The sequence below is a fragment of the Oryzias latipes genome, chromosome 10, assembly GCF_002234675.1.
Source record: "Oryzias latipes chromosome 10, ASM223467v1".
In the NCBI taxonomy this organism is placed as follows: Eukaryota; Metazoa; Chordata; class Actinopteri; order Beloniformes; family Adrianichthyidae; genus Oryzias; species Oryzias latipes.
Window position 1 is genome coordinate 10,218,200 of NC_019868.2, and position 11,044 is coordinate 10,229,243.

The 11,044-nt window shown below is 39.4% G+C and overlaps 2 protein-coding genes across 2 annotated transcripts; both read left to right on the forward strand.

Annotated features, from left to right (window-relative positions):
- The first annotated feature begins 2,406 nt into the window (after window positions 1-2,406).
- Window positions 2,407-6,222, forward strand: arl13a (ADP ribosylation factor like GTPase 13A). Its single transcript, XM_004073103.3, has 10 exons — window positions 2,407-2,509; window positions 3,468-3,584; window positions 3,783-3,853; window positions 3,940-4,192; window positions 4,271-4,376; window positions 4,473-4,678; window positions 4,762-4,870; window positions 5,188-5,458; window positions 5,524-5,634; window positions 5,740-6,222. The coding sequence occupies exons 1-10, from the start codon at window positions 2,490-2,492 to the stop codon at window positions 5,793-5,795; spliced, it is 1,320 nt and encodes a 439-aa protein (XP_004073151.1). The 5' UTR covers window positions 2,407-2,489; the 3' UTR covers window positions 5,796-6,222.
- A 1,848-nt stretch (window positions 6,223-8,070) lies between these two features.
- tmem35a (transmembrane protein 35A) lies at window positions 8,071-10,922 on the forward strand. Its single transcript, XM_004073104.4, has 2 exons — window positions 8,071-8,331; window positions 9,685-10,922. Exons 1-2 carry the CDS (start codon window positions 8,212-8,214, stop codon window positions 10,048-10,050), a joined length of 486 nt encoding a protein of 161 aa, XP_004073152.1. The 5' UTR covers window positions 8,071-8,211; the 3' UTR covers window positions 10,051-10,922.
- Window positions 10,923-11,044: the final 122 nt, after the last annotated feature.

An 11,044-nucleotide genomic window follows, 5' to 3' on the forward strand; every position in this document is an offset into this window, starting at 1 on the left:
TTTTAGACAGTGAACTGGTCTTTACCCATCCCCTGAGGCGGTTCACATGTTCAGAAGTTGATTATTGTACTCATGAGGTATTCGTAATCAGGAGGTTTGTAACAGAATGTCACTTCAGTGCAAGCAGTCCAAACCTTTTTGCAATTATGGAGAGCAGAAGTGAACAGGGGTGTGGTACTCAGCTACTGTGTGGCCTGGAACAAGCTGGTGCTAGGTGTCTGGGACGAGTTTACTGAGCAGAGGAAGGCATAGTTGGAGTGAAATGACAAAATGAGATAAAGCTTGCACAGAGACTAGCAGTTCAAATCACTGAGTGATAACAGCAAATATTGATTAGTTAGGAATTGAGTGCAAACCTGACTGCTGAATTTTTTTTCCATGCATTGAAACAACGTTTAGCATTAATCACCAAAACGTCAACTATATTCAGAAATGATAAATGTCTTCAACATTTTTTGTTTAAGGTAAGAACACACTGCCATCTAGTGGCTAATATTGAAAACACATTTGATGTCTTTGTAATCTTATTATGTAAGGCTGTGTCAATAATCTTGTAGTTATGCTGACTGATGTAAAGCTTCATTTGGATGTTTATATTATACCATGACAGAAATAGTTTTGTAAAAAAAATAAAACATTACTTTTATGGAATTTCTGGGTCTTCAAAGTCCAAACTATGAATGTATATTGAACCGCTTGGACCACTGGAAATCCAGTAGCAAAAACAAAAATGTAAATATTTTCTGTCACTTATCCCCTCTTCCATCAGATTAGATGAACTCCAGCCCAAATACAATTGTTTTTCATTACAGTTATTTGACATGGTGGTAGAATATTCCTGTCAGTGGAAGACATTATGGTTTTCTGATCATTTGACCAGTTTCACTCTTTAGAGGGATAGTTTGAATGATCTTAGCCAAATGATCACATTAAACCAAAAACTATGGAATTACTGTTTCAAAATGAGCCCCAGAAATGTTAAGAACTAGATTTCTGACAGTGGAAAATCTGTTTTGGGTTTGTAGAATCTGATCTTGGTGGACCTTTAATGGTGTGGGATGGACAAACATGGGAATATGTTGACAAAATGTTCACTAGATGGGGCAGCCATAAATTTCTAACTGTTGGTACCCCTGCTAAATAAAAGCTTTTTTTCTAAGTGAATTAAATCATTTAGTTAAACTTTAAAATAAAGTAAAACACATTCTTTTTATTCTTTACTATTATTATTTTATTTTTAACAATGCAAAGACACATTCTGTGGTGGCGTCAGCAGATACATTTGTCCAACAGAAAATGGTTCTTCTCACAGTAGAAAAGTGCCTACAAATTAATGAAATGCCATCCATCCATCAAGCAACCCAGCTTCTGTTGGGCAAAGGGGTGGGGTGTTACACCAGAGTGCAGAGGTAGAGCGGTCAACCTCTGGTTGGAAAATCATAGGTTCGGTTTCCACTTTGTGCACACGTGTCGAAGTGATTTTGGGTAAGACACTGAACCCCACATTGCTGGTTATAGGTTGGTGCCAGTGGCAGCGGAGCTCCCATGAGTGTGTGAATGTGAGTGTGCATGGGACTGTGACTATACAGCACTTTGGGCCTTTTAGGAAGGTAGTGATGTGCTATATAAGTATGCAGGGAGACACAACCATACGCACTCACACATGCACTCCTTGGGACGATTTAGAGTCACCAATTAACCTATGAAGTATGTTTTTGGACTGTGGGAGGAAGCCAAAGGGTCCAGAGAAAACCCACTCATGCACATGGGAGAACAGTTAAACTCCACACTGAAAGGACGCAGCTGGAATTTGAACCATACACGCAGTGAGAGCGCTAACCTCCATGCAGCCATACAAAGAATGCATATGATAAAATATAATAATGAAACCCTGAATGAGTATTTCTGGTAAAGTTAAATCACGAAGCAGATCTGGAAAATCTAGCAAAAATTTAAAAAGTCACAATGCAAATGTCAATTACTGATATTTTGGCTAAAATAATTCATTAATTTTAGAATTTTCTTGTAATGCCCCATCTAACCACATATAGGCTTAAACTTATTACAGACACAGTTTATTACCCAATTTAAATGATTTTCAGCAGATAGTCAGTGATTACACTGTAACCCATTATCACTGGGTTAGGATCATGCCCAAACTCCAAGAAAGACTGAACCTGCACAGTCTTAATCTTCTGCCCCCCGACGTAACCGAGGAAAGCAGAGAGCAGCACGTCACACATCACACCACACATCATTTATAGTTTTTCTGAGAAGGATTTATGCAGCTCGGTTTGGTCACGGTAAAAGAAGACCTGGACCATCCAATCAGAGGGACATCTGACTCATAGAAGTAGAAGATTGGTTGATGGGGGAGGATTCCCAGGATGCACTTCCACATGGGGTGACCAAAGGCTTAGTCTGAGCCTAATTAGATTTGCAGCAGGTGGTTGCGAGATGTTAGAAGGGAAGAGCAGCAAAACAAATGCATGGACATAGACCTGCTCCTGTGAGTATTCCTCAAAAAAATATATTTGATTAGAATGATGTCGTTTTATTTTTTTTTTCCAGCTTTTGTCAGGCACTCAAGCCACCACACTGTTTCATTTTAAATTATTTAAATAAAGTTATGTTCATATTATTTATTTCCACATACTTTTTTGGTGCTCACTCAAGAATTAAAAACTTTTCAAGATCCTTGGAGACTATTTATTTGCCAACAAGAACTTGTAAGAAACATGAATAATAATGTCTGTGTTTTGGTCACATATATTACTGAAATGTTTTTTTATATCCAAAACCAGAATGACTGTTATTTTTTTTTTTAAAAAGGCTGGATTTGCAAGTTTTTGTCACATTTATGCTACAGAATTCTAACTGGAACTACATAAAGCTGCTTATGGACCATGTGTTTGTAAACAACAGACTTATCCCAAAAATGTAAAATGGGAAATGTCATGAAGAAGGCCAAATGTTATATGCTTACTTAAAATCCATTGCAATAACATGTTTATACACTTAAATTAAACTTGTTTGTTGGTCGAGAAACTCTGTGGACATGTGACATCGTGGATTTTAGTGACTCATTGCTGTCAATACACAAATACTCATAAGCTACCTTCAGTGGAAATGCCTGATCCTCCTTATCTAGACTGCAATAGATACGGTGTGATGATGCTGTCGTCTACTAGGACCAAAACAATTATGGGTCAGCTTGTTGGCGCTCAAAAACGGGGCCATCCTAAACTAGCTTTAACAGCTTACCTGAACAGATGCACTGGTGGAACGACTGTCTTTTTTTTTAGCACAGGACCGGACTAAAGCAGATACACCGTCTGCTCCATGTTGATTGCAGAGTTCAGACAGACTACTTGTTGTTCCCATGAGACCCAGGCAGCCTAACCTCTCTCCAGTAGGAGAAAGATTATTCATCTGTGTCTGAGTTAAGGTTCATGGTTTGTCTGCAGGTACCAGTTCCGGAAAAGATGGTGGCCTCTGTGCACCCCTTGCTCACCTCAAGCAAACATGTTCAACCTGATGAGCAACTGCTGCACCTGGGTCTCCAAAATACAGGAGCCAATCAGGTAGACATCCTTTTTTTGTTTGATTGACCGACACAATGAACAAAAGCTCAACTTTTAACACCAAAAACTTCATTCTGATGCTAATTTGATATGAACCCCCTAATTAAAACATGTAATAATGCGTGAATTACTGCATAAAGTTACATTAATTTATTTTAGACAGCTTTCCTTCACACTGACTTCTGTTGTCATCTGCAGGAAAGTGACCATTCTTGTAGTTGGTCTTGACAAAGCGGGAAAAACATCTTCCATCAGAGGGATGTTAAGAGGTAAAATACAACATATTCCTATGAGTTTAATGTTTTAACCTGAATCCTTTGGGGGGAATTAATGCACATGTGTTTTCTTGCATCAGTCCCCCTTGGTGGGGATGCAGGGCCCACCCATGGCTGCATCAGAACTGAGCTGAGAGTGGAGAACTATCTGGTCACGTTGCTGGACATCGGAGGATCAGCCGAGTCCCGAGGAGCCTGGAGGCAGTACTATGGAGAGGCCCATGGCATCATCTTTGTGGTTGACTCCAGTGACAGGCAGAGAGTGAGGGAAGTCAAGGAGGTTCTTGCAGACTTGTTGAAGCAACCAAGGGTGGCAGGAAAGCCCATACTAGTGTAAGGAGTGTGGAGCATGTGGTTGGTGCACAAAAATGCTGCACAAATGTTCACAGAACTATTGCATTTTGCTTTCAGGTTGGCCAACAAACAGGACAAAATGAACGCTTTGCTTGGAAGTGAACTGATAGAGAGTCTGTCTCTGGAAAAGCTGGTCAACCAGAGCCGCTCTGTGTGCCATATTGTGAGCCTTATTTAATATTTATAGTGACCTTTCATTTGTATGTAAATATGAAAAGAAGAAAAAGAACTGGGGATTTTAACCTTTGTCTTTGCTCAGGAGCCTTGTTCTGCCTTAATGGATCTGCGACGCTGGTCAGACAGGAAGACGCTGCGAGGCCTTCGCTGGTTGCTCCGTGCAGTTTGTCTGGATTATCCAGAACTTTGTGCTCGTGTTGCTCAGGACAGCAAAAGGCCTCTGGAGCCGAGAGAGAGGGAAAAAATTGGAAAAGCAGAGAAAGTGCGCCGAAAAACCAAAACAGAACGGTAAAAATAGCTCAGCGGCACAAATATATAACAGGACAGAAAGAGTTTAAACAAAACAGATTTATTCTCTTTTCTTATGTTAGAATGCGACCCAGCAAGACAGATCTGCACCCGGTGCATCGACCCAGAGAGGAGAAGAAGAAAAAGCCCAAAGAAGGGAAGCTGCAGCCCATCCGGAACATGCTGCAAAAGGTTAGAAAAATATGCGTCAGCATCTGCACTCTGACAACACTTGGATTAAGTCTTCAAACCATTATTGGATTATTCATATTGCAAAATTTTTGGGGGTTACTTTTTGGAGAAATACTATTTTTTTGAGTAATAGAGGTTTGATTTTAAACTAATTTTTGTTTTTTTCTGAGTTACAATTTCCCCTAAAAAAAAAGTTAGTACCTTTTAACCGTGGAGTCGGGTTAAAAAAAGCCCAACTTGCGTTATTTTCAACCATGGAGTTTTTAGAGTGTGCATTTCTAAGTTAAACATCATCATAAAGGCAAATATTCTTCTAGGAAAACACGCTTAAGAAAAAGCTGGGGAGAAAGAAAAAAGCCGTAAAGGTCAAAGAGGGAGAACTGAACAACAAAGAAGCCCATGAACAGCAGGAGGAAGAGGAGGATGGTGAAGGTAACGGAGGAGAGCAAGAAAACCCTGGTGACAGAGACAAAGCCAGCATTGCCCTGATCCCTCAGAGAAAAGGCAAACTGAAACCCAAGACAAGCGTGAAAGAAGAGAGGGCAGGTGCACCCGAATCCCCGGAAAACGACGAGCTGCTGCTTAAAGGTAGGTATTAAAGAGCTGTATTTCAAAAGTAAAGACATTATAATGACTTTTTTGTCTTTGTTCAGTGAAAGGAGAGAGGAAAAAAAAGAAGAAAGTTGTGAAGGTGAAAAGAAAAAATAAAATCAACACAGAGGGGACCCCTGGAGGGGAGCTCATGGACCTGTCTGAGACCTTTGGTGAGCCTCTTCCACTTCTTCCCTCCATCAGTGACATGCAGTACTGCCATGGGCTCTGGCATCAACAAGTCCCCATTTTTAAAAGATGACCTTGTCTCCTAATAGATCTCTACCGAAAAGCAATACTGGCCCTGAAGGAACGCCAGGATAAGGGGCAGTGAGAGGGAGTCCTGTTTGTGCTGCCGTATGACTGTGAAGAAAAGAACCATAGCAGTAGAATACGACACACTGGGTGATTGCGAAAGCTTTCTCTACTGCCCATCCATAACTACACAACCTGACTGACAACCTGACCCCTGAGCTTTGGGAGAAAACCTGCAGATCCCAGAAGGTGTTGAAGGGCTGGTTTGTAAATCAAGACAATAACAATTTATGGAAGTAAATAATACCACTGATTTCGTTATGTCTGCTATGCCAACATGTTTGTAAGCTATTTTGAAAGTAAGAAAAACAATTTTTATCTAATTTTTTATGGTGATATAAAAACACTTTCCAAAGTAAGCAGAGCTTGATGAAAATTATAGCACTGTGATGACCTGATATTCCCATTTGTTTGTAAGTAATAAAGATTTTTGTCTCGTTGCATGACATGTTGTATGTGTTTACATTTTTGTAAATGAAAGTATTCCTCACAGCATCCTGTTTGTGTTGTGTAAACTCTTGTAACTAACTTGGTAACATTTAAGTTTAGACAGACAGTTTAGAACATCAGTTGATGTGAACATTTTCGTGTGCATGAGCTGCATGGACGATGATAAACATACCTCAGGAGAGGTAAACCTTTAAAAAAAAGAGTTGCCTAAAGGGCAGCTTAACAGTGAGTGTGAAACAGCACAAATCTTCAAGTTTGATTTTTATTTAAATGTAAACATTAGGGGAATACTGTGCTAATTCAAGACAAATCTGTTGTCCCATCTTTTCTGGGCACACAGATGATTTTGTGTTCTAAAAAACTGAATGAACAAATCAACTATTTTACTGAATTCTGCAAAGGCCCTTTTGAATATTGTGGATTAGGAAAAACATCTCACTGACAGCTTTAACTGAACTCCTAAACAGACATTTTCCCCCCCAAGGAATCTTTGTTTTTCTTCCAGGTATGAACCCCATTGAGATAACTATTGTTATAATATTGGGCTACACAAATAAATATAATAAAATTTAAATTAAGAGCTAAGTGGTCCCTAATTTGGTCTTTTGAACACTTTAGTGTCTGATTAATTCTATTAATCAGTAATTAATTCTATTAGTAAAAACTGAAAACAAAAAAAAAATAAAGTTGCATAAATGTTTATGTGTGCACACATGGGTTTCAGCAACTGCTGAGAGATCTCCAAAATAGTTTTATATTCATCAGAATGCATTAAAACACAGTATAAAAGTTGAAATAGTTTGTCAGTCATTTAAATGCGTCAAACTTTCAGCAAAGGTTTAGGTTCACCTCACTAATCTAGTCAGATCAGCACATCTTCAGTTTAATCTTCAGCACAATTTCATCACCTCAACAAAAGCAACCAAGACAACTTTACACCTAATTGGAGTAGTTCATTTGTAATTGTCTCACTGAACTTTTTGCAAACAAGTTTAAAAAAAAGAAAACATTTATTCAGTGGCCACTCTATTAGGCATTGGAAATCCTGGTCTGATGAGTCTCCATTTCTGCTGCCACATGCAGATGGCAGGGTCACAATTTACCGTCAACAACATGACCGCATGGATCCATCATGCCTTGTATAAACAGTTCTGCTGCTGCTGCTGGTGAAATAATGGCATTGGGGACATTTTCTTGGCACACAATTGAACACCACCACAGCTACCTGAGTATTGTTGCTGACCATGTCCATCCTTTTCTGACCACAGTGTATCTTCTGATGGCTACTTCCAGCAGCATAGGGTGCCATGTCAATTCAGATTATGAATTTGAAATTATCTATGAATGAATGAATGAAAACTTTATTAATCCCACAAGGAGAAACTCAGTTCCAGTACATCTCGATGAAGAAGGTCAGACAAACAGCACAGGATACACACACACATCTCGAGAGGTTACTGAGGTCAATGCAGCCGAGCGCCTATACGCTGCAGACCATGTAAACCGACCTAACTATTTTAATTAGGGAATAAACAAAATTATTACAAATTCTTGTTATATCAGATTAAAATTCAAACCTTCAAAAACAATATTTTTTTTTTACAATTTTTTTATTAGGACAAACCTTTTCAATTTGGGGTGAGTCGAGTTTTAATGAAAAGTTTAGAAATATTGGTAAAAACCTTTAACATTATTTGTTTTCATGAACATTTTTGAGTTTTTCTTTAATGGGTTAATTTGAAAGTCAATATGAAGTAATCATTTAAAGAAGTCCTTCTTGGAGAAATGAGGCGTGATAATTCGTTCTGTCTCTAAACTGCGGCGCCCTCCCGCTCTGGGATGCGGCACAGACAGAGCAGACAGGGACCGCGGCGCCATTTTTGCGCTGGATCCTGAAGCCCATCCCCCTGATTCTGCCTCCCAGTCCGGCTCTCATTCATTGGCTTCAGCAGGGAAGCGTCTGGCTGCATGCTCGCTGGCAGAAGATGGCCTCGCCACGGACCATAACGATTGTGGCCCTGTCGTTCGCGCTGGGCTTGTTCTTCGTGTTCATGGGCACCATCAAGCTCACCCCGAGGCTCAGCAAGGATGCCTACAGTGAGATGGTGAGCGTCCTCGGCTGTCCGGGCGGCCGGGCACGCGGCGCCCTCGTCGAGGTTCGGGCCATTGTTCTGGCTGCAGAGCGGAGGAACAATGCGAGACCCTGACCTAAATAATAAAACAAACAGAGGACCAGACTGTCTTCTTAGTCGTTTCGATTTTATCGATAGGTTAGTTTTAAATAGTAAGCGAACTCATGCAGCTTGACTCGGTAACCACAACGACTAGCAGCATCCGTTACAGACACATATTCGGGAACTAGTCGGAAATTCGCTCGGCTTTAGCCGGCAAAGGTAACATAGAACGAAAACTTCATTGTATTGTAGACATTTCGATTAAAGGTGTCGTTTGAACGTCAATTGATAGCTCCTCGTCCATGTTTCATTTGTTCAATTTTTATTTATCTGTTTAAAAAGGCGAAACCTTCTCATCTGGAGAGCGATGGTGACGCATTCCAGCAATTTCTGAGGGATGCACCTAGGGGTGCTGATGCTGAAGCTCTCTGCGTGGAGCATGATGGGTAGATGGGAAACACTAACTAAGGTTGTGTCTGAATTCCCTAACTACTCACTATTTAGTACACTGTATAAGGGGTTTGGTGTTTTTCGGGGTGTCAGAATCTACAATTTCAATATCCGGTGCCCTAGAAATTTCCCAGAAGTCTCTGCGCAAAACTATTGTGCATCGATGCTCACTGGACCATAATGCTTTGCGTCTGAATTATTTGTTTTTTCTTTACTTAAGAAAAGTGTTAAGATTTTTTTTAAATAAATCATCAAAATTTTCATTAACAGAGCACAGGGTATTAAAAAAAGGTCATTGTAAAATGTTCATATTTATTAGAATTATTTTACTTCAGGAAACGGGTGACGTCACATTTGCCATTTAAAAAGTGGTGAGCTTGTTTGTCCAAAAATGTAATTTTTGTTATTCAACTGTTTATTATTTTGTAAAAAAAAAAAAATCCATTCACAAGTGTAAATGATTCAGTTCTCTACCTTGTTTCAATGGATATCCTTAATAGAATTACTAAATCATGTTGATGTGCAGGTTGCACAATGCGTGGTGTTTTATTTTACCTATTGTCTTATATCTAGTACATAAGTGAGCATTTGTGAGCATTTAGTTGTGCACTATGTAGTATTTTAGGGGTTTGGAGTTAGGGAGTAATGAGAGGCAGTAGTGTACATATTATACAGTATAAAACATTTGGCCATGATGATCCCCTGTTTGAAAGGATATTTTTTAAAACATGAAGTTTAAGACTGCTTAAAAGCTCAGCAGGGTGACCCCTGAGGGCTGTCAAATCTGTCCCTTTCATTTGATGTGGACATTTTCTCTGTTTCTTTTTGTTTCAGAAAAGGGCATACAAGAGCTATGCAAAGGCGTTACCAGGTTTGAAAAAGATCGGGATCAGCTCAGTGCTGCTCCGTAAAATCATTGGTTCTCTAGAAGTAGGCTGCGGAATCGTGCTAACCCTTGTGCCAGGTCGACCCAAGGATGTGGCCAACTTCCTGCTGCTCCTGGTCATGCTTGCAGTCCTCTTCTTTCACCAACTAGTAGGGGACCCCCTTAAGCGGTATGCCCACGCTCTGGTCTTTGGGATTCTGCTGACCTGCCGACTGCTCATTGCACGGCAGAGTGACGACCGGCCAGAGCGTGAGGACAGCAGGGAGGAGCAGCACATCAATGATCAGGAAAAGAACAAGGTCAAGCAGTCTTAAGATCTTCTTCCACTTCCATTCAAGCAACAATAAGGGAAACCCAATGGGCTCTGAATTGTAAGAATTCAGATTTTCAAAGGAAACATTATAGTACCTCCCTTCAGCACATCCTCTGTCCCATCCAACTGGCTGACTGATTACTCTCACCGTCCTCTGCACACCTACTGTGAAACCAAGAACTGCTGACCCATATGTTCTCTACATAACCATGGACAATCGTACTTGTGAAAACTTGGAGATCTGCTAAATGTTGATCCAACTTCCTATTAATTTCACTCTTACACTGTGTCAAATGTTTGATTTGAAGTTTTCTGATGAATTGAGAATGCTGTTTTTCATAAATCTTTGTAGCTTATTTTTAATTGTAGTGTCTGAATTTTAAGCATGTTCTAATTTGTACAGTTTAACTAAAAGAATCAATAGGAGCGCTATGAAAATGGTAACAATTACACATCAGCTAATATGTAACTATATCACGTTTTGGAGGAGTATTACAATGACGGTGCTTTACAGAAGAGAAAAAATAACCAATGATCTGAAAATTCTTCATTTCACTTGAACTTTTTGTGGACAAAAATAAGCTCTAATGTCTTTTTCCTTTCAGGTAGTGTAACACTGTTAAATCATTTTGGTGAAGAGGACATTTCCCTCAAGTATCTGCTGCTTGCTTGTATAGCAGAAGAAGACCAAAACAAGTCTTTTGCCTGTGTGAAAAATTAATTTTACTCTTTAAATCACGATTCAAGTCTTAAATTCAGATGATCAGTTTTTAAAATAACAATAATTTGAAAAATGTTCCTACTGCAGTTGAAAATACTCTCAAGAATACTGTTAAGTGTGTACTTGAAATAAAGAAACTGATGTAAACCAAATTTTTGTTTTCTTGCATTATTTCTAAATAAACAAGATTTAAAATTTTAATTCCAACAACCATTTTTCTTTTTGACGTTTGGTTGATTTCATATGGAAACTTTCCCTTAGTCAATAAAGTGCT